The sequence below is a fragment of the Neophocaena asiaeorientalis genome, unplaced genomic scaffold (assembly GCF_003031525.2).
Source record: "Neophocaena asiaeorientalis asiaeorientalis breed wild unplaced genomic scaffold, Neophocaena_asiaeorientalis_V1.1 scaffold21, whole genome shotgun sequence".
Taxonomy (NCBI): Eukaryota; Metazoa; Chordata; class Mammalia; order Artiodactyla; family Phocoenidae; genus Neophocaena; species Neophocaena asiaeorientalis.
Window position 1 is genome coordinate 1852609 of NW_020174053.1, and position 23446 is coordinate 1876054.

General features: G+C 41.4%; 1 protein-coding gene across 9 annotated transcripts in view; it reads right to left on the reverse strand.

The window, feature by feature from the left end:
- ALG9 (ALG9 alpha-1,2-mannosyltransferase) overlaps nt 1-23446 on the reverse strand; it is a 96166-nt gene that overhangs the window by 4007 nt on the left and 68713 nt on the right. For 6 of the 9 annotated variants that reach the window (XR_003004420.1, XM_024754242.1, XM_024754243.1 and 3 more), the window contains 2 exons: nt 21424-21554; nt 140-258 (listed from right to left, as the gene is read on the reverse strand). Coding sequence is in view for 8 of the 9 variants with exons in the window: in XM_024754242.1 (XP_024610010.1) it covers nt 140-258; nt 21424-21554 (250 nt within the window). In the remaining variant the exon portion in view is untranslated. Of the gene's footprint in view, nt 1-13; nt 259-21423; nt 21555-23446 lie in introns of those variants that run through there. The other 3 variants (XM_024754241.1, XM_024754240.1, XM_024754246.1) reach the window with 3 other exon arrangements.

The following is a 23446-nucleotide window of genomic DNA, read 5'->3' on the forward strand; positions in this document are numbered from 1 at the left end:
CAAAGAGCCCAGATTCCAGTATTCTTGTCAGACGGCTTTTATTACAAATGTTACAAACGATGACTTGGAGGGAGTCCTGTCAGTGGAATTACCAGTTAACAGGATGGTTGTCCTTTGGGGCCACAGGCATGGTGCTAACCTCCACTTTTCTTCCTGATTTGCTTTCCTTTCCGGGGTTTGAGGATGGTGTAGTTTGCATACACTGTATACTGATCTGACAGGAAGGGAACATAGAATGCCCGCAACAACTTTGAAGATCTGAAAAACAAGAGAAAAAAGACAAGACAGAATTTTATCATTTGAGAGGATTTACTAATGTATTGAAAATGATTAAAGGAAATAAACAAAGTGCTATGCTGAGGATATTTTATACAAGCAGCACAGAAAAGTCTGTTATTTAGCTACTAGATCTTGATGAAAGACTTAAGCAAGACCAAGTACCTTCTTACCTGCACGCAAATGATAGCCTCTCTATTAAGCCACAGGATATCCTTCAGAATAGCTCTAGGTCTGCACTTTGCATTAGAATTTGCCATAGAAAAATTCCAATTCAATCAAAGGACTGCTATTACAGAAATAAATTCTTAATACCTCAAAGGTTTCTGTACCTAAAAAACTGTAGAGATGCCAAAATGCTCAAATGATCCTGACTCTGGCTCTAAGTTTTCCTAGAGAGCTGGAGAAAACTGTGTTCTGGGCTTCCTGTGAGTACCGTTATGGCAATTCTTAAGTCAAAGAGAGAATCTTTTTACTTTTTGCTAAAATATAGATAAGAACAGCTAAAAACCTGAATTTCTCACAAGTTTCTAAAGAATGTGAAAAATACCTCACATTTATTGAATACCTATTATTGAACAGGCACTGGTGCTTATACTTTTAAGGATATTATTTAATCCATCTGATAACCCTATGAGGAAAGTGATATTATCCCTATTTTATAGATAGGAAAGTGAGACTTACATAGATTAAGTAACTTGATCAGGGTTACACAGTAAGTGATAAAGCCTTCATTCAAATCCAGATTTGATTTCAGGTTCTGCACTCTTACCACTCTGGTTTATCCTGCATCCCAGGAACAGGCTAACAGGATTCATCACTTACTAGAAAAAGCGGCAGTGATAGTTTTAAATTCTATACGAAGTATTACTTCTTGACTATGGTTTCTGAGTCTAAAAACCAAAAGTTGGCCCTGAAACCGCCAACCTAAATAAGGTAGCTGAAGGGTGTTCCACTGCCAGTCCTCTTCCAGACTCTCAACTTGTAAATGTCATGTCAACGTGGCATTTGTACTGGCAGCCTACCCCTGAGTTTGGCAGACTCCTGCAATGCCTGCACACAATGATATCGTGCTTGGCATACACACCTCTTAGAGATTCTCCCCAACTGGGATGCTGGCAGTGCTCTGTGCTCTACAGAGATGCACTTCACTTCAACAGCTAACAGCTCAAGGGCTTTGATAGAGAAAAGAGGCTTAGAAGAGAGACACACGAGATAAAGCAGGGCTCCTGCAAACAAAATGAACAGGAGGAGGAAGCACCTACCTCAGTCAAAAAGAAGTTAATTTATTCTTTCTGTCCGTGCTGCACAGATAAGGGGAAGGTCAGAACAGAAAGTTGTAAGCTGGAGCAAACTCTTGCAGGCTTCAGTGTAGTAAAGAAAGGCTAAACCGAATTAAACGTTATTTCCATTCCAGTTGACTCCACACTAAAAGCTTCACTAATAACAGTCAGTATATATTTCCGGTCAACTCAGTCCTTGGTATAACATTAGGTCCATTGGGCCCAATTTTACTTTCTTTTTGGAACTATTCCTTACTACTTGGAAGGATTGCTATTTCATAATTTTATTCTTCTTAGAGTCTTCCAAACAACAAAGGGAAATTATACTTACTATCAAAAATAGAGTAAAACTCATTCTATCTTGTAACTACCATATGGGTCCAGCACAAGCTTTTATAAATTTAAGCTATAATACTGAATCTTAGTGGTCTTTTTTTTTTTCCCTACATCTTGGATTATTTACAACTGTGCTTTAAAAAAAAGACAAATGATAAGAGAAAGGAAGAGTGATGAAATCCCCAAAAAGGATGATGCAAAAGTGATTCAATTATATTATCCTTCAATTTTCTCACTGCACTGTCCAAAGTATGCATCATCTTTCAATAAGGTGCAAAAGACTTGAGACACTATCTTTGTAGTCTGCACTTAGCTTTAATTGAGCACAGCTGAGAGTTCAGAATTTTAAAATGTTCTGTCCCTAATGCCAATGAGAAGAAAATTGACAGAGGAAGACATTTCACAATTAGACAAATCAGAAGATGAATGCAAAGAGACAAATTGCAGCACTTAAGACTCTAATGATGATGGTAACATTTATCATAAAGGCAAATTTCACACTATGAGTCTTTAGATGACCACATACTAGACAAATTTTCTAACTCAAGAAGGGATGAGTGAACAGTATATTTCTAAGAACAAAAAGGAAATAGGTGTTCTCATTCAGTCAGTCATTCAACAGGAAGGACTTTGGAGGGATTCAGAATGAGCCTCCCCAAAGCATACAGCTAGCATGCAGACTATTTTGAGTCGAAGATAAGGCCCAAGAGACACAGGAAGAACTTTCTACCTCCCCCTTAACTACCTAAAAGAATCTAGGTAGGGAAGCTGGCTCAGAGAGAGAGGTATTACCAGAGATAATTTTTTATCTGAATGACATATCTGTGTGGCAGGGAAAACATCTGCCCTTCTTACTGTGAATGACCCTCCTCCCCTCCAAAGCCCCAGGCCTCTATCCTGTTCCTTAGCTCAGGATGGCATATAAGCCTCAAATGCCTGAGGCTTGTCTTTGGGTCTCTTATTTTTATGGGGCTCCTGTACATATGAAATTAAATTGGTTTTTCTCTTGTAAATCTGTCTTACGTCAATTTGATTATTAGGCCAAACAAAAGAACCTAGAAGGGTAGAAGGAAAAGTTTTGCTCCCCTACGACTTCATCATGCAATATTTTGCAACAAGAACTTGACTATCCTGTTACGCTAAAAGGGCATATGACTACATTCTTTTATCTTTTATGGGGTCTGTGTGCCAAATTCTATTTGATACAGTTCATGAGTGGACAAATGTTGAGGGCAGGTTAATATATGAAAGTGACTAGAAGGATACAGATAATAAAGAAATAAAAAATTCAAAGAATTGATCATTTTGATTGACGTTTATAAATCTAAAGATGAAAGTGTTTAAATTATGGAGCAAAGAAGATAGCTCTCTTCTCTTCAACAAAATTACGAGCCATTTAAGGTTTCAAAAAATTCTTCAAGTTTTGCATTTTGATAATACAAATGCAGGAAGAACCAGAAGTAACAAGCTAGAACCTATTAGAGATGTATCTGAAGTCTGGAACCAGTATTTTCAAGATGTATATATTCCAGGTTCATGCATGACAGTTGAGTATTTAGTTGAGTTCAGAGGTGCCCATTTCAGGTATGTATATTCAAAACCAGGAGAATATGGAATAAAGATTGGGATTGCTACATTTATATTATTATTAAAATTTCAAATGAAGATTTTTAAACTGTCCTTTCATTATTCTTATAAGTTATTTTTAAAATAACTAAAATATATGAAAACAAACAGGGTCTATTGGGCCAAGACAGCAAATGGTGATGATTATTTTTAGGCTGATAGGTCATGCCAAGGAGTTCGTTCTAAAAGATCATTTCAGAAAACTATCTTGGGCTACACATGGGACATAATCATCATCAAAAATACTGACCTCCCTAAAATGGAAGAAGGGCCACTATGCTTTACTGCTGAATGCAAAAGGCAAGCTGAAACAAAGATAAAAAAATAAAAGAGATTGGGACAAAATATTTACCATACATTAACAGAGGAAGAGTTCCTAGAATATATAAAGTATTCCTGCATTCACTAAGACAAACAACTCAAAAGGAAAAAATGACAAAGGACATAAACAGAGAAAAGAAATGTAAATGGCCAATAACCATATGAAATAATGTCCAATTTTACTAGTAACTGGGGAAATGTAAATCTAGATACAATTTTTCAATAATCAGGTTTGCAAAAGTTGAAAAGTCTGACAGTATTAAACACTGGCGAGAAATTAGGAAATTGATATTGCCAGTAAAAGTGGAAACCTGCAAGAGCCATTTGGAAAGGCAATTTTAACAATACCAATTAAAACAAAAATTATGCAGTCCCTATGATATAGCAGATGATTTTTATTTTGTACTTTGCACCATATTACTTTTTTTTAACAACCTACTTTGTTTTCCATTTGTTACATAGAAAATTTCAAATATATACAAAAGTACATGAAATATATTACTTGTAATAATTTTTAAAAACCAGTAGACAAAGTTTTAAATAAAGGAAACCTCAAATCCTTAAAATGAACAAACAAAAAAAACCCCTATGTGCTTACTGTGTGTAGAGCTTTGTGTGCTAGCCCTGAAGCCTCTGTTCTCAAAGAGCTAATAATCTATCGTTGGAAGAAACAGAATATGAACGACGTAACCATAATGTAGCATACACTAAATATTAAATAGCTGATACAGAAGTTCAAAGTGATAATACACATATTCAGAAGACAGAACAAACACTGAGGGTTGTATAGGTGTGGAAGAAGCATTTACTACACATTATTCCATTTTGTCCATCCAACATTCCAAGGTACACTAGGCAAAAAAAAGCAACTTGCCCATCCATAACCAAATCTATAAGCCACTCAGGTTAAATGCTCTGTCCACTCAGCAACAACTGGAGAATGGCTTGAATAAAATCCAAACTCTAATGATCTACAAAGCCGTAGGAGATCTAGCCCTCACTTACCTGTCTCACCTCACCTTGTGCCATTTTCTTCCTTGCCCACTACACTCTCACCACACCAGCCTCCTTTCAAGTTCCTCAAAATTACAAGTTCTTTCCTACTCTCAATGAGGATTTCAAAGTCCCACTGAATGTGTGGTTTGCAATAACCATCTTGCTAAGGACAAGCATGTGTTTGTCCCAAGAGACCCAAGAAGCACTGGGATTCTTCCAGGCTTCCTCAGTGTACAAGCATAAGAAATTTGGCATCAAATTCTAGATAATGTGTTCAGGAAGCAAGGAGGCATTTCTAATTAAGCCTGAACACAAAACTATGTAAGAAGTGGGAACTAAATGTAAGGAGAAGTTAAGTAAAATTTATCATCAGTGCTTCGTACTGGAAAAATCCTTACTAGAAGATGAACCTTCTTTTCTCTTGCAGATTTTGCTTATGATTTTTAATAGCATTGTCTGTCTTTAACACCTAAAGCCACTAATTTCTTCCAGTGGATGAAGTGAGTAAACAATCAACACATACACTTCTGAGCTGGGAAGGGAAGATTCTGTGATTTTTTTTTTTAAACCAAAAGACGAAGTTGATGTGAATCCTTCATTTCTAATACTATAGCTGCTGTTCTAGATTAATTTCTTTCCCATCAGTAGCTTTAATATGTTAAGCATGACTAAGGCTTTTCAAATTGTTATATTGTACGATTGCTGGAAGAAGGGAAGAAATCATATTGGTTATTTGCCTTTGTGAAAGAAAAGAGCACTGGAATAACATGCATGTGCGCACATTCAGACATGGGGAAACAAAGATCAGACTGAATCACAAATTAGAACAAAACTAACGCCGATCAAAACTCATACAACGTCCGTAATAATGTGAAATGCCGAAGTATTGCCCTAGGGAAGCACAGGTAGCATAATTGAGGGAGACGCAAAATATGTGCCTCTATCGTGGACACTGAAGTACTTCCCCTCCCAGTGAGAAAGTCACTCAGGCAATTCAAGGATGAAACAGGCGTGAACAAAGCAATTGCCTGAATAGCATACTTAGCTGATAGCTCAGAATGTTTTCTAATTCAATTACCAGCCCTACTTATCAGGGCTGGGGAGCACTCTGCTGTGGAGATTTCAATCTGCTCTTGCTGACGTCAGTGGAAGACTGGCTGCTGGTCCCTGATGTCACCAGTTCAACAGATACAATGGAAATGCTGGGTCAATTTTTCGTTTTAAAAAGAAAACGTCCTAGTACTCAGGTTTTCTCTTTTACTTTTATCTATCTCTCTATCTCTCCATCCATCCATCCATCCAAACATTACTATCCGTGTAAACCTGTAGTCTGAGCTCACTGCCAGTTCTCTTTCTTTTTAAAGTTAGTTCCCTCTCTTTTTGTCTTTGTCTCTTGTTCTCTCTTGCACTTAGTTCACAGTTCAGTGACAGACTTCCACAACCCTCAGAACAGAACTGGCCTTTCAGAGAAATCATCAATTCTGAAGAGAGTCTCAGAATTCCCTCAAGACTTAATCTTAGTCACAGTCAGTCTTTAGTCTCATATTAAGCCGTTTAAGAACTGCTCAAAAAACTGATATGCAGCAAAAATGTGGCTGGTCTTTAATATACTCTAATAGGAAATGGGGTGGGAGACATTACTCTCATGGTAAGTAAGACAGAGGTGATATTTATCCCTTCTCCAAAATAAAGAAATGGACACAGGAGTTACATGCTATATGTTAATTCTCCCCTAGAATATCAGTCCCTTGAAGACAGAACTTTACCTGTCTAACTGCTGTACTCCAGCTTTTAGAACAATGCCACAGAAAGTGCTCAATAAATATCCTGTGAATGAATGAATGACTACACCCTGACTCTTAAATCAGAGCAACTAGTTTATCTCCCTCGCTTCTGGCAATATTCATCATCTACAAGGAAAATGAAATATCAAAAATATGAAGCTCTTCTGTCTCGTCTCTTCTCAACCAATTCAGTCCTAAAGTCACCAGATGGGGCAGAGCAAAGTAGGAGTCTTCAGTGTGCACGTGGGGAGGGGGAAGCTGCAGTGGCCATTGGGATCTCAGAGCACAAGTGAGATGTGGAGGGCATCCATATCACAGCAAAGAGAATATATATATATATATATATTTTTTTTTTTTTTGCGGTACGCGGGCCTCTCACCGTTGTGGCCTCTCCCGTTGCAGAGCACAGGCTCCGGATGCGCAGGCCCAGCGGCCATGGCTCACGGGCCCAGCCGCTCCGCGGCATGTGGGATCCTTCCGGACCGGGGCACGAACCCGCGTCCCCTGCATCGGCAGGCGGACTCTCAACCACTGCGCCACCAGGGAAGCCCGAGAATATATTTTTTTCCCCAAAAAGTTTTAATCTCTTTTTGGTGGGGAGGGAGGCTTCACACATCAAGGATTTAAAAAACAAAATCTGGTAAAAGTAGATGAGAAACACCTGTAGGACACACCTGTACAACACAAATGGTCTAAATGTCAGTAAAATAGTAGCCAGGGGAACTGACAGTGACTGAAGGAACAGGAAGAGGAGAGACAAGAGACAAAACCACAGAGAATGCCAAAGACTCTGACAAAGTGGAAAAATGCGTTCAAATCCATTTTAAAGCGTTGTGCTGGCTGTACAAAGCATTTCTGCAGACCTGCATTTCTCATTCTTTGCTAGGGCTTCATGGAGCTGATCAGATTACTCTCACACTCCATGTTTCGTATCATCTTCTGGTTCCTATTTCCCTTATTGCCTTGTTTTCCTCTCCTCCAGCCTCTCACTGTATGCCCCAGCAACACAGAACTACTTGCACCCTCCCATTTCTTACCTAGCAAAGAGCACGTTAATGCAAAAGGTCAAGAAACCTCTCCAGGGACTTCCCTGGTGGTGCAGTGGTTGAGAATCCACCTGCCAATGCAGGGGACACGGGTTCGAGCCCTGGTCCGGGAAGATCCCACATGCCGCAGAGCAACTAAGCCCGTGTGCCACAACTACTGAGCCTGTGCTCTAGAGCCCACGCACCACAACTACTGAGCCTGTGCGCCACAACTACTGAAGCCCGTGTGCCCTAGAGCCCATCTGCCACAACTAAGCCCACACACTGCAAATACTGAAGCCTGCGCACCGTAGGGCCCACATGCTGCAACTACTGAAGCCCAGGTGCCTAGAGCCTGTGCTCCGCAACAAGAGGAGCCACCGCAATGAGAAACCTATGACTCTCCAGGTTTCAGTTTCCACAAAATTTACTAAATTATCATTACCCATGTGACCAGAATGACACTGTTTTCAGTGGGCATGTCCACAAACCCTTGAGCATTCAATGAATACATTCACAGTTTTGACTGTTTGATCCACAACTCCAAAGAGCCACACTGTGGATGACCTGGAAGTTTGCTAAGGAACAAACGAATCACATCACCGCAAGACTGGTGTATGGAGTGAATCATTTCACTGCTTTGTGGCCTTGGCCAATCATCTGACATAACAGCATAAGCTCTTGACCAGTCACCTTTCACCAATATTCAGAATGGGAGAATTGAGAAAGAATTGGTATTAAGCAAGCGGTCATTGTCTGACCTTCAGTCCCACCAAGGTTGATGGAGAAATGCTCTTGACCAGCCTTTTTCCATCTGATAGCTACTTAGATGTGAAGGTATTACATGCTCCATCCACCATTCCTGTGGAGAAGACACTAAACAGTGTTCAAGAAGGTTTCTGTCCCTACTCTTTGGACCCTCATTTGAGCTACTTCTCTGTGACAGACAGTAAGTAGCACTGGAGGTCACAACAGGTAGATGATTCCGGCAAGTTTTAGAGAGAGGAGATAATGAGTATACTTTAAAATAACTCAACAATCTTTTCTCTTCTTTTTTAGCTTAAAAAAACAATTTATTATTTCTCCCAAATCTGTGACTGACTGATAGGTTTTCTGTTTCACTGGGCTTTGGCCGGAATGTTCATGGCCAGCCATGGGCTGCAAGTTCAGCTAGATCTACAGGCCTTCAGTCCTCCTTTATGTGGGCTCCTCTCTCCACACAGCCTTTGGATTTCCTTAAGAGGTGGTACCTGGGTCCAAAGAAGGAGCAATCCAGGAGACAGGAAATAGAAGCCAATCAGCTACTCCACAATCTTTATTTTATCAAATAAGAGCATGAGAAACTTCTGAAGAAATTCTTATTTCACCTTTTTTTCTTCTTGCTTTGACATAAATCCAGTTTTAAGAGCATGAAATACATCAAATAATTGATAACCATTTTCTGAGACCCTAATATGTGCTAGGAGTTGTGAGATTCAACAAGAGATGTTCTAACTCACGAGAAATCTAGAACAAACACCTCTCATGATGCCAGCTGCTTGGTCTAAGCTAGCTAAACGTGGTGGCAGTTCTAAGACACTGTATGTATATACTCTTCAAGCCTGAGAGGCTCTATAGCATGGACTTGGAGAACAGACAGTGTCTTTCTGGAGAACTAACTTGACAACAATGGAAAGCAGACTCTCTGAGCTTCAGAACAACAAAATGATAATGATTAAGCAGTTGAAGAATACAATGAGCAAAACACCAGTGTGTTCTGAAGCCAAATCTAGCCTGAGGTAGTAGTCCTGCCAGACAAAGGGTCTCAGGAGAGCATTTGGGGAGAAGAAAAAAAGGACAGCCCCCAAACTGGTAAAGAAACAGAAAGTATAAGAGAATAATAAGGTGATAAAGAATTACAAAAGTACAGAAACTCCGATCGCTTCTTCCTTACAGTTTCTCAGTACTCTTGGCAGAGATGAAGGAGCTGAGGGCACCACTGTGGTTGACGCGCAGGGAAAAGACAAGAGCACTTCAATCGCTGCTTGGGAGGGAGAACTAATTCCACCCAAAGGATCTGAATGCCATCGGAAGCATGTCAAACTGTTGGCCTAAAGCCAAATTCTGCCAGGGAGTGTAGTCTCCCTTTCTACCTGGGTAGCAAGAAGCTGCAGATGGAAACAGCCTGCTGGACTATTTTGGGCGCCATAGGTCTCTTCTGCAAGAAATCTCCTTCAAAACATATTCTTTTTCAAAAATTATCTAATTCGGATAAAGAACAGCATCAAGAGCTGTGATGTTTTTAAAGCACGTCCATAAATTCTTACACTCTCCCCATCAATACGGGAAGTCTAATTCCTTTCCCCCTTGAACATGGGCTATTGGAATGCCTTGCTTTCAATGCACAGAATGATGTGGGAGTGATACTGTGTGAATTCCAAGGCTAGGTCATAAAAAACTATACAGCTCTTGAGATCCTAGCTCCTGAGAGCCAGCCACCATCCTGAGAGGAAGCACAGGCCACATGGATAAGCCACTTGTAGGTGTTTTGGCCAACAGCCCCAGCTGAGAGCTAACCAATAGCCAGCATCAACGGCTAGACATGTGGGAAAGCCTCTGAGATGCCTCCAGTCCCCACCACCATCTGATGGCCAAAGTATAAGAATCCGGAGTAGCTGAAAAACTGCCTAGCTGAGCCCAGTCAGGTCACAGACCCATGAGAGAAAACAATAATAAATAACTGTTGTCCTTTTATACCATTAAGTTTGGGATGACTTGTTACACAGCAATAACTGGAACAAGAGTTCCCAATTAATTTTCACTTTACAGTGGTTTTCCAGTGGTCTTCTTATCTTCCAGAAATAAACTGTTCTGCTTATGCTGGGGTTAGGGCTGGGGACACAATGGCTGCCATGAACTAGACTACGACACAGAACCAAAATGGATACAGGTGCCACGTACTCTTTAGGCCTCACAGCTGCTGGATTCCCTTCTTGGATGTTAAAAGGAGAGTAATAGTCTCAGTAAGAAAAACCTACACGAGAATCCTGTGCTGGGCAGTGAAGGAACACAAGCTGCAGATGCTATCACCACAATCCCCACCTGGCTCTAAGGAAATCCTCTGACTAGAAAAGGCCCCTCTCCTACCATACTAGCTGAAGATGTGAAGTTCTAACTCTTTGCTTGCATCTACCTGTAACCATAAATTTGGCAGGGCTTTGAAATCCTGTCCTATTTAAGTCTCCCCAAATTATCTCACATCCTTAGTCAGGGAAAGCCTAAAATCCAGCTGGATGAGGCTAATATGCTCCAAAATGGGGAAGAAGAAAATATCACAATCCAAAAACCAAAGGCGAAAGCAAAGCAAGCAAAACAAAAGGGACCTATAATGAAGGAGGAAAGAGTGGGTGGCAAGTGGCTGTGCGAAGCACTGGCAGGGCCTCCCAATTTGTTTCTAAAGCTACAAACAGGCTCTGTTGCTCAGGAGGCCAACTCCAACATCCTGGAGAGGCATTTCCCACCAGACTCCCTCAGCCAAATATTCTCACCACACTTAGAAAGGAACCCACCGTTGAGCTGGCAACTTATTGCAACAGTCTCCCTTCACTCCTCTCTGGGGAATCTCAAAGTAAGCATTACATCCACCCACTTGTCCAGCTATTTTACACAAGTAGCCATTATACCATGTTTCAAAGAAAGAAAAAAAAATCCTCTCATTTTAGAAACTTTGTTGTATGAGATGTCCACAGAGTAACGAATGTGTCTTGTTTAAAAAGTGGTATTTCACCTAGTTTAGCCCCCATATCTTGGAAGTTTGATAAACCTTTCTAATATTAGCCAGACACAGACATAGCAAACTCAGGGAGAGGAAGCTGCAGCTCTGGTACCAGCTATGTGCAAGGGGAGACAAGAAGATGGTTATCAAGATCTTATGCCCGGATCTTCTCTCAAACTAATGGGATCTGGGGTCTCCAGTCCTTTGATAAAGCAGAGAAGAAGCCTAACAGGAAAAGAATGGATGGGCATCTGGGCTGCTATTCTCCCAGACGGGCTAACAACATTCAGCCCTATTTGTGAGTCCTTCTCCAATAGGCCAACAGTAAGGGCCTTGCTTATCTTCCAACAAGTTCAACAGAAAACACGCCTCTTCACATATTCATAGGTATACAGAATTCCTAAATTTGCACCAGTCACAATATTGTCCTAATAAGTTTAGGTTGCTTCCCCCTGGGGCTGAGTCTCCATTGGCATACACTCAGAGTACAATTTTTTTTTTTTTTTGCGGTACGCGGGCCTCTCACTGTCGTGGCCTCTCCCATTGCGGAGCACAGGCTCCGGACGCGCAGGCTCAGCGGCCATGGCTCACGGGCCCAGCTGCTCGGCGGCATGTGGGATCTTCCTGGACCGGGGCACGAACCCGTGTCCCCTGCATCGGCAGGCAGACTCTCAACCACTGCGCCACCAGGGAAGCCCCAGAGTACAATTTTTTATGTGCCGGTACTGTCTTCAAACTAGACTCATCACTTCCCTTTCAGAGAGCTAAGACCCAATCCATGCTACAGCACCAAGAAAGGTCCACAGATTATCAAATAAGTAAGCTATGGGCAAATCCACATGGTAAATATGGACTGTGGGGCAAAGGAACTACATCTATGTGCTCCATTCTCCCATCCTGCTTTTTGGAATAAGCTCTTGTATGTATCCTGGCCACATTACAACAGGATGACCACCTATCTCAATTCGCCCAGGGCAGGGCCCCTTTCACCTTTAAAAGTGTTCTGACTTGGATGATATATTGCAGATCACTTTAACTAAAAGCAAATTTAAATCAAAGAGGTAAATTAAACTTTTCTTTTTTGCTTTTTTTTTTTGGGCCGTGCCTCGTAGCTTGTGGGATCTTAGTTCCCCAACTGGGATCGAACCTGGGCCATGGCAGTGAAAGCGCCGAGTCCTAACCACTGGACCGCCAGGGAATTCCCTAAACTTTTCTTTATGGACCCTCAGGCCCCTCATCCAACAGGCTTCTTTTTATTTTTATACCTGTGCTCATGCTTTCTTCTCCTTGAATTACAGACGTGATTCTACCTTCTTTATCACTGGTACAAATCCTCTTTTTCCTTTAAGCCTCAGCTCAAGCACCACCTCCTTCAGGAAACCTTCAGAGGCTACAGGAGGTTAGTACACTCTTAACCTCCACAGTTCTAGCACACAATCTGGCACCATCTATGGTCTTTCAAGGTGTTTTTGTATATGTAACTACAAAAGCTGTAAATTATTCAAGGGTAAAAATCTGTGTCTAATTGCTTCTCTTATACCCCTTAAATAATCTAACTCTGTGACAAGGACATAATAGCTATTCAATAAATATTTTCTGATTTCCAAACCTGCTTAACCAGCTGGCTTCAGGACATAAAAGAAGACTCCAGGGATGTCCTGCTGCTGACTCCTTCTCTCCCAGCACCCTGTACTCTTCTCTTAAAGTACTTAACATGGGTTGTAATTCCAGATTGATCTGTACGGTTATTTGTTTAATGCCAGCCTCCCCATTATACTGTAGGGTCCAAGAGGACAGGGAATTTGTGTGTTCTGTTCACCACCATATACTTAAGCTCCATCACAGTTCCTAACAGTGTTCAAAAAATATCTGCTGATTAGATGGATGTCATTTAGATAGACAGATAGATGGATAAAGGAAGAAAGAAAAAATGAACTCAAAGTGAACTCTAAAGACAGCAGATTTAAATTTTAGGGACTTACACAGATGTAGAAAACAAACTTATGGTTACCAAGGGAGAAAGGGGGGTAGTGGAGAGATGGATTGGGAGATTTAGGATTGACATATATACACTACTATATATGAAATAGATAACTAATAAGGACTTACTTTACATTTGGTACTGTATATATGTCAATGCTACTCTCACTTCGCCCCAGCTTACCCTTACCCTGCCCCGTGTCCTCAAGTCCATTCTCTATGTCTGCGTCTTTATTCCTGTCTGGGCCCTAGGTTCATCAGAACCATTTTTTTTGATTCCATATATATGTGTTAGCATATGGTATTTGTTTTTCTCTTTCTGACTTACTTCACTCTGTATGACAGACTCGCGGTCCATCCACCTAACTACAAATAAGTGAATTTCGTTTCTTTTTATGGCTGAGTAATATTCCATTGTATATATGTGCCACATCTTCTTTATCCATTCATCTGTCGATGGACACTTAGGGTTGCTCCCATGTCCTGGCTACTGTAAATAGTGCTGCAATGAACAGTGTGGTATATATCTGTTTTTGGATTATGGTTTCCTCAGGGTGCTAGTGGGAAGCAGCTGCATAGCACAGGGAGATCAGCTCGGTGCTTTGTGACCACCTTAGAGGGGTGGGATAGGCAAGGTGGGAGGGAGGCTCAAGAGGGAGGAGATATGGGGAAATATGTATACGTATAGCTGATTCACTTTGTTATACAGTAGAAAGTGACACAACATTGTAAAGCAATTATACTCCAATAAAGATGTTAAAAAAAAAAAGAACCTACTGTACAGCACAGGTAACTCTACTCAATACTCTCTGTAATGACCTGTATGGGAATAGAATCTAAAAAAGAGTGGATATAACTGATTCACTTTGCTGTACAGCAGAAAGTAACACAACATTGTAAATCAACCATACTCCAATAAAAATTAATTTAATTTAATTAACACAATAAAATGAAAAAAAAAAGCCTGGAAAAAAATTTTAGGGGCTTCAACATTTGAGAAACTAACCTGCTTACATTTCTAAAAAGATCATGTGGTGGTACGTCACAGGCTTATGAAAACCTCCTTTCCTCGGGAAGAGCTAAATAATAAACAGGTAGGCCTGCAGCCCCACCTGATGTAGGGTCTAAGACATGAGTGACTATTACATGTGGATAGTACCATTCTCTCTCCTTGTTATATAAATAGCTAAAGTACAAAAACCATTGTTTCAAGAAGACAGAGGAAACATTAACAGCCCCATTCAATAGGCTCAAAGGCATTCCAGGGTCAATCTCCCAAGAGCCTTTCATATGCACCACCTCAGAGTGGTATCCCTGAGGCCCACAGCCTCTGACAGTACAGTCCAGCTTGACTGGCCCCAAGTCAGCAACAGGAGATGTCACAGTGCTGACAGTTACAAATTGCTGTGGCAGATGGGGCTGTAGGATCCTGCTGTTTTTGCAGTTAGGTCAGTATATACTAGGAAATGCTGAGGAAGAGAAATGTAAAGAAAATCAGCATAACTTTGGAACTTCAGGCAGCCTGCTAATTAACTGGAAGGCCTGACATTTTATATAATACTTTAGAATTTAAAAACACTTTCATATTTCAGCTCTCATTTAATCCTTACAACATTCCCATAAAGTATGTAAAATATTATTATCTCTGTTTTCCCATAAAGTATGTAAAATATTATCTCTGTTTTACTGATATGGAAATTTGGGAATAGAGAAGAGCAACCAGCAAGTAACCAGGATTAAATGCACATGTCTTCTGACCCCATGCTCTTTTCACTATACTTTGCATACCTTCAAGTAACTGTACCTTTGCAGTTCTTAAACCAACTGATTTCTTTCTTTTCTCAGCATTTGGTCATGAAAAGAATTCCAGTTTAGGGGAAATTAGTACAATTTATGGGAAACTGAAAATCTGTGAAGGCATTCCCCAATAGCCTTCTCCTTCCCTCTACCTACAATAGAGGTGTGCTCAGTGGGCAAATGGGAAATGAAGCTGCACCAGGGACCCACAGGAGAACAGGATGTACAAGAGAACAGGACATACAAGGAGATAAGCTTAGGGTCTCATCGCTCTAGCAAGTGCTGCTCAACTTGTGAAAGCTTCTGGTTAGGGACCAACCCAGCCACAGAAAGCAAACAATAAAATGGTTAGTACTTCACTGCTAACAGAGCAAAGGAAAAACTTTAAAAGCTTGATACAGTTCACTGGGGAAAGTTGCAGGCTTCTGGGATCTAAACTTTGGCCTGATCTTTCTCTGCAAAAATGTGCCTCCTGAGTCCATCCATCCTTTGCAGCTGAGTTCACTCTCTCGTCACCTCTCATCTAGTCAAGCAGAATAGCCTCCCAACTTGTCTGTATGCCTCCAACGTTCCCTCCCTTCATCCACCTCCCATACTTAGCACCAGTGTGACCTTCAGATGTCACCTCCTCTTGGAGTCTTCCTTAGTCCCTCTCACCATAGCCTCCTGGAACTAACCCCTCCCTCTGATGCCCCAACAGCACCTCTCTGAACTACGGTGTACCTCCCCAAGTAAACTATAAACTCCCAGGGCAGCCATCTCACCTGCACACAGTCTACATAGTCTTACATGTAGAAGACGTTCAACAAACGTTTATCAAACTGAGCCAGTCATGCTCTATTTCTGCCCTTAAAATCTAGCTTGTTAGGGAAGCAGGATGTTCAGTGAGGAGCAGTGAGGAGCACCCCTGGGAAAGGCCCTCATATTTCATGGTCTCCCACTGTGTCCACTGCTCCCTCTGGCTGAGGAGACGGCTGAACACAGAGGGCCCTGGAGGAGTGATGCTCAAGCACATCACTGTGTGACTGTGTGGTCATCTCTGGTCACTCTCTGCTCACCACAAGGCAGATGGGAAGGTGACCAACACCTTCTGCTCTTCCCTCAAAAGATTTCCAGTTCTCCAGTGAGAAGCATACAAGCAGCAGGCTTCTTTGCCTTGAATGGGCTCTCAGTTCATGTCTACCAGCTGTGGTGCCTGTGTGCTACCAAAAGGGGAAATGGGAAGATGAGGAACCTCACTTCAATCCTTCAAAACCAAAAGGAAAACAAATTTGCCTCAAAAATACTCCCTTGCCCCATTTGCTATAAACAGAGTTTATTCTGTGACCAAGGTACTGCTGGTCAGTATTTGTGAACCACTAAGTTTCCCTTTGTTAACAGGAAGGTTGTTTGGGATCTACTGAGCCTCCAGGGCTGGAGATATTTTCAGGCCCAGATCTCACGTCATCATAGTTTTCTTAACTCAAAAATGAAGGCACAATAGCGACCTGCCCCCCAAATACTATATCAAACAAGTCAGGCACCAAAGAATATGTGTGATGCAGAGAACTTCATACCTTCACTGCTGCTTGAAAGAGAATTTCAAGCTCTCTCCTACTACTGCCCTGATTCTGACAATTTTTTGAATATCAGGCCATGATCCCACCACCTGTCATGGTCTTCCACTCCCTCAGTGCCCTCCCCGCTCCCTCCCTACCCACTTAAGGCCATGATCAATCACTGACCTTTTCTATTGTTTTCTTTGTCTATTTCATTTATTTCTACTCTTACCTTTATGATTTCTTTCCTTCTACTAACTTTGGGCTTTGTTTGTTCTTCTTTCTCTAGTTGCTTTAGGTTGTAAGGTTTCGTTGTTTGAGATTTTTCTTGTTTCCTGAGGTAGAACTGTATTGCTATCAACTTCCCTCTTAGAACTGCTTTTGCTACATGCCATAGGTTTTTCTATCGTTGTGCTTTCATTTTCATTTGTATCTAGGTTTTTCTTTTCTTTTTTTTTTTTTTTGCGGTACGCGGGCCTCTCACTGTTGTGGCCTCTCCCATCGTGGAGCACAGGTTCCGGACGCACAGGCTCAGCGGCCATGGCTCACGGGCACAGCCGCTCCGCGGCATGTGGGATCTTCCCGGACCGGGGCACGAACCCGTGTCCCCTGCATCGGCAGGCGGACTCTCAACCACTGCACCACCAGGGAAGCCTTATCTAGGTATTTTCTGATTTCCTCTTTGATTTCTTCAGTGATCCACTGGCTGCTGGATTGGCTGTATATTGTTAAGCTTCCAAGTGTTTGTGTTTTTTTACAGTTTTTTCCTTGTCATTGATTTCTAATCTCATAGCGTTTGGTCAGAAAAGATGCTTGATATGATTTTAATTTTCTTAAATTTACCAAGGCTCACTTTGTGGCCCAGCATGTGATCAATCCTGGAGAATGTTCCATGTGCACTTGAAAAGAATGTGTATTCTGCTGCTTTTGGATGGATGCTCTATAAATATCAATTAAATCCATCTGGTCCACTGATGAAAGTAGGGTGTTAAAGTCCCCCACTATTATTGTGTTACTGTTGATTTCTCCCTTTAATGTGGTTAGCATTTGCCTTATATATTGAGTGCTCCTACACTGGGAGCATATATAGTTACAATTGTTATACCTTCTTTTTGGACTGATCCCTTGATCATTATGTAGTGTTCCTTGTCTGATATGAATATTGTTACTCCAGCTTTCCTTTGATTTCCATTTGCATGGAATACATTTTTCCATCTTCTCACTTTCAGTATGTGTCCCTTGATTTGAAGTGCGTCTCCTGTAGACAGCATACATACAGGTCTTGTTTTTGTATCCATTCAGCCAGTCTGTGTCTTTTGGTTGGAGCATTTAATCCATTCACGTTTAAGGTAATTATTGATATGTATGTTCTTATTGCCATTTTGTTAATTGTTTTGGATTTGTTTTTGTAGGTCTTTGTTTCTTCCCTTCCTCTTTTGTTCTCTTCTCTTCTGATTTTATGACTAACTTTATTGTTGTGTTTAGATTCCTTTTTCTTTTTTGTGTGTGTATCCATTGTACATTTTTGGTTTGTGGTTACCATGAGGTTTTGATACAGCAGTGTAATGTTTTAAGTTGCTGGTCTTTTAATATCAAACGCACTTCCAATATCTTGCATTTGTGCTCTCCTCACAACTGCTGGGTTTGATATATTTGTGTGCAGATGATTTCTTAACTTTACTGTATGTTTGCCTTTATCGGTAAGCTTTTCCATTTGTAATTTTCTTGTTTCTAGCTGTGGCCTTTGTTTTCTGCCTAGAGAAGTTCCTCTAGCATTTGTTGTAAAGCTGGTCTGGTGGTGCTGAATTCTCTTAGCTTTTGCTTGTCTATAAACCTTTTGATTTCTCCACTGAATCTGAATGAGAGCCTTGCTGGGAAGAGTATTCTTGATTGTAGGTTCTTCCCTTTCATCACTTTAAACATACCGTGCCACTCCCTTCTGGCCTGCAGAGTTTCTGCTGAGAAATCAGCTGATAACCTTATGGGAGTTCCCTTGTGTGTTATTTGTTGCTTTTCCCTTGTTGCTTTTAGTATTTTTTCTTTGTCTTTAATTTTTGTCAGTTTGATTAATATGTGTCTCAGCGTGTTCCTCCTTGTGTTTATCCTGCCTGGGACTCTCTGCACTTCCTGGACTTCGATGATTGTTTCCTTTCCCATGTTAAGAAAGTTTTCAGCTATAATCTCTTTAAATATTTTCTCAGACCCTTTCTTTTTCTCTTCTCCTTCTGGGACCCCTATAATGCGAATGCTGGTGCATTTAATGTTGTCCCAGAGGTCTCTTAGGCTGTCTTCATTTCTTTTCGGTCCTTTTTCTTTATTCTGTTCCATGGCAGTGATTTCCACCATTCTGTCTTCCAGGTCACTTATCCGTTCTTCTGCCTCAGCTACTCTGCCACTGATTCCTTCTAGTGTATTTTTCATTTCAATTATTGTATTGTTCATCTCTGTTTGTTTGTTCTTTAGTTCTTCTAGGTCTTTGTTAAACATTTCTTGTATCTTCTCAATCTGTGCCTCCATTGTTTTTCCAAGATCTTGGATCATTTTTACTATCATTACTCTGAATCCTTTTTCAGGTAGATTGCCTATCTCCACTTTACTTAGTTGTTCTTCTAGGGTTTTATCTTGTTCCTTCATCTGGGACATATTCCTCTGCCATCTCATTTTGTCTAACTTTCTGTGATTGTGGTTTCTGTTCTGCAGGCTGCAGCACTGTAGTTCTTCTTGCTTCTGCTGGCTGCCCCCTGGTGGATGAGGCTGTCTAAGAGGCTTGTGCAGTCTTCCTGGTGGGAGGGACTGGGTGCATAGTGCTGGGTCTTGTCCGTCTGGTGGGCAGGGCCATGTCTGGGAGGTGTGTTTATTATCGGGCAGCTGTTTATTCAGGAAGACTTTAAGGGACTTCTCTGGCGCTCCAGTGGTTAAGACTTCACTTTCCAATGAAGGGGGTGCAGGTTCAATCCCTGGCCAGGGAGCTAAGATCCCACATGCCTCGGGGCCAAAAAACCAAAAAACATAAAGCAGAATCAATATTGTAACAAATTCAATAAAGACTTTAAAAATGGTCCACATCAAAAAAAAAAAATCTTTAAAAAAAAAAAAAACTTTAAGCAGCCTGTCTGCTAATGGGTGAAGCTATGTTCCCACCCTGTTGGTTGGTTGGCCTGAGGCATCCTAGCACTCAGGAGCCTACAGGCTGTTGGGTGGGGTCAGGTCTTGGTGAGAAAATGGCAGCCTCCTCGAAGGCCCATGCCAATGAGTACTTGTCAGAGCCACTGCCGCCACTGTCCCTGTCCCCACAGTGAGCCACAGCCGCCCCCTGCCTCTGCAGGTGACCCTCCAACCCCAAAAGGTAAACCCGGCCCAGTCTCTTATGAGGTCACCACTTTTTTCCCTGGGTCCTGGTGTGCATGACACCCAGTGTGTGCCTTCCAAGAGTGAAGTTTGTTTCCACCAGTCCTGTGGAATTTCTGTGGTCAAATACCAGTGGCCTTCAAAGTCAGACCTGCGGGCTCCTCCTCCTGTTGCCAGACCCCGAGACTGGGGAGCCCAATGGGGGGCTCAGAGCTTTCACTCCTGTGGGAGAACTTCTGTGGTGTAATTATTTTCCAGGTTGTGGGTTGCCCACTTGGCAGTTATGGGATTTGATTTTATTGTGATTGCACTCCTCCTACCATCTCGCTGTGGCTTCTTCTGTGTCTTTGGATGTAGGCTATCCTTTTTGGTAGGTTCCAGTGTTTTTTTGTCAGTGGTTGTTCAGCAGTTAGTTGTGATTTTTGGTGTTTCCATAAGAAGGCGTAAGCTCATGTCCTTCTACTCTGCCATCTTGCCTCCTTCCTCCCTGCTAGTTTTGCTTTGACCCCTCTAATCTCAAGTCCCTATGCCCCCACCATTCCACTAAAATTGCTTTCATCAGCTGCCAAATCCAATGAACAATTGTTATATTAATCAAACGGACTTGATCAGTAGGTTCTAATCACTCCTTCCTGAAAATAGTTTCTTCCCTGTTTCTGAGTCCCAGACCTGCCTCTCAAGACCTGGTCCTCTACCTTTTTGTTTCTGCCTGATTTCTTGGATCCTGGGCTCTGCCCACCAGGCGTCCCTGGACCTCCTTAACTTCAACTGTCTGTCTACCTGGACCTCTGCCCACAGACAACCTACACCTTTCTAACTCTCCCTCACTCCTTCACCTGGATATCCTGACTCAACCTCTTATCACGAATTCTGAGGCTTTTCTGAAGAGCCAGCCAAGCCCTGGTCTATTTGGTGTCACTACTACTTAAGATCTAGTAAGGCCTGGTCCCATCTCTGACTGAGCCTTGAGCCCAAAAATAATGCGGATATGAACTTCTAGCTCCTTAAAGAACACAGTCAATCTTCCTAACAGTATTAGAAAACTCTTGGTTAAGAAAGTTGAAGTTGATTGCCAAAAATAATCAAACACTTATTTGTGTTTTCTTCAGTGGATCTATCTGTTTAGATTCTGTTATTTGAATGATACCAGAATATACTTTGCACTCTGATGCCTAGAAAAGAAGAGCACTCTTTTAGATTTCTCAGGGAACTGGACAAGAATAGAAGATGTTTGGGCCCAAATAAAAATAAAATTAGATGGCTACTAGAGTTAGCCCAGGATTGGAAGTTATTCAATCCCAGATTCCAATTTTTGCCCTTACTAATCCTAGTACATTTCTTAGGACTAAAGCCACATACCTAGATGCATCAAGGAATGGTCTGTAGGCCAAGTTGATCCATTCTTCTCTATTGGATGAATATTTTGGCTCCCGGGGTGTTTCTCTCACAGTGTCCAAATCCACTAAATAATGGCATTTATTGATGTCAATCTGCAACAGAGAAAGGCCAACTCTTCATCAGTAATTGCAAAGGTCCTTTCAGAGTAAGAAACATCAACTGTAATCCTAAGAATTCCCACAGGGTTTTAGAAGCACAAACATCTAAGTCCTCAGAAAATGTTACCAGTGCTCTCTTCACCCAGCTAAGAGTGCTGGGTGTGGGGGTGTTATTTAGGCTCCTGAGGGCAGGGGTGAGACATGCACTCACCCAGCCAAAGTTCACTTTGCTGTGCACCTGAAACTAGCACAATATTGTAAATCAATGATAGTCCCAAAAAAATACAGTAAACAAGTTTCTATGAGATTAAATAAAAACCCAAAGATGGAAATCATTACTGTGATATTGTGATTTATAATAAAAATTTTTTTTGGTCTTCTTCCAATGTTTCTGGTTCAGAGCACCCCAAACCCTTGTAATTTCCTAAGCCATGAGAGCAATTGGAGCATCTTTTGTTATAATATTCAGTCTCTTGTCCTCAGTTCCTGAAATCCCTTCAAAGCCATAATGGTGAAAGGGGTGTCTTGTTATTCATAACAAGCCCCTTTCAACCACAACGGAACTTATGTTAATGAGGTGACTTTTGAAAATCCTGTAAAGATGGGAGGGGGTGCTGGTCACCAGTTGAACTAACCATGTGAAAAGAAGGTTGGACCTTTCAGTCACTGGGGGAGGGGGGAGGGGCTGGAGATTGGCCAATGATTTAATCAATCATGCCTGTGTAATGAAGCCTCCATAAAACCCTAAAAGGACAAGTTTGGAAAGCTTCCAGGTTAGTGAACACGTGGAGATTCGGGAAGAGTGCTGCACCTGGAAAGGGCATGAAGATCCCCACTCTTCCCCTATACCTTGCCCTGTTCATCTCTTCCATCTGGCTGTTCCTGAATTATATCCTTTTATAATAAACCAATAATCTAGTAAGTAAAATATTTCTCTGTGTTTGCCACTCTAGCAAATTAATCAAACACAAGGAGAGGGTCATGGGAACCTCTGCTTTATATTCAGTCAGAAGTATAGGGAACAACCTGGACTTACAACCAGCACCTAAAGTTCAAGGAGGGGGTAACGGCTCCAATCTGTAGCCAGGCAGTCAGAAACAGGTAACAACCTGGGCTTAAGATTGGCATCTGAAGTAGGCAGGAGAAGGGGGCAGTCTTGTAGGACTGAGCCCTCAATCTGTGGAATCTGATGGTATCTCTGAGTAGACAGTGTAAGAATTGTGTTGAGTTGTAAGACACCCAGATGGTGTCTGAGAATTGCTGTTACTGTGAAGAACCCCCCAACACTCAATATTAGAAAGCGGATCCCAGAACCCTCTTAATTACTAATGTAGTCAGCTAAAGATAAGTAAATCTCAAAGGAAAGTTGCATTTTTTACATGCAACTATGTTACACATATTATTTTTTAAATCATTATATAAAGGCCTATAGGGGATTATTAATTCCTATTTTATAAATGAGGAAGCCAAGACTCAGAGACAAATTATATAACTTCATTTTTTTCAAGATCTATATTAAGCCCCTACAATGTACTAGGCATTAATAAGTTAAAGCTAATGATACAGAATTAACTAAATAGCATGCAGTTCTTGCCCTAAAAGGATTTATAATCCTAACCAAAATCACATGAGTTTATAGTAGAGCCATATTTGGACTCAGGTCAGTGTGACTTCCAAAGTCATACATCAAGACTGCCAAAAATGACCGAATCAGAGGGGAAGTACCCTCAGGAGCTCATTTAAATGTTTCTTAAAAATTAAAACCAAAAAGGATTTGTCCTAGAAATCCAGGTTTCAGCTAAGATAAAAATCATTTGAAATATGAATAGAAATAGCAAATCTCATATTTAACAGTGAAGGGTTGAAAGCTTTTCCTTTGGAATCAG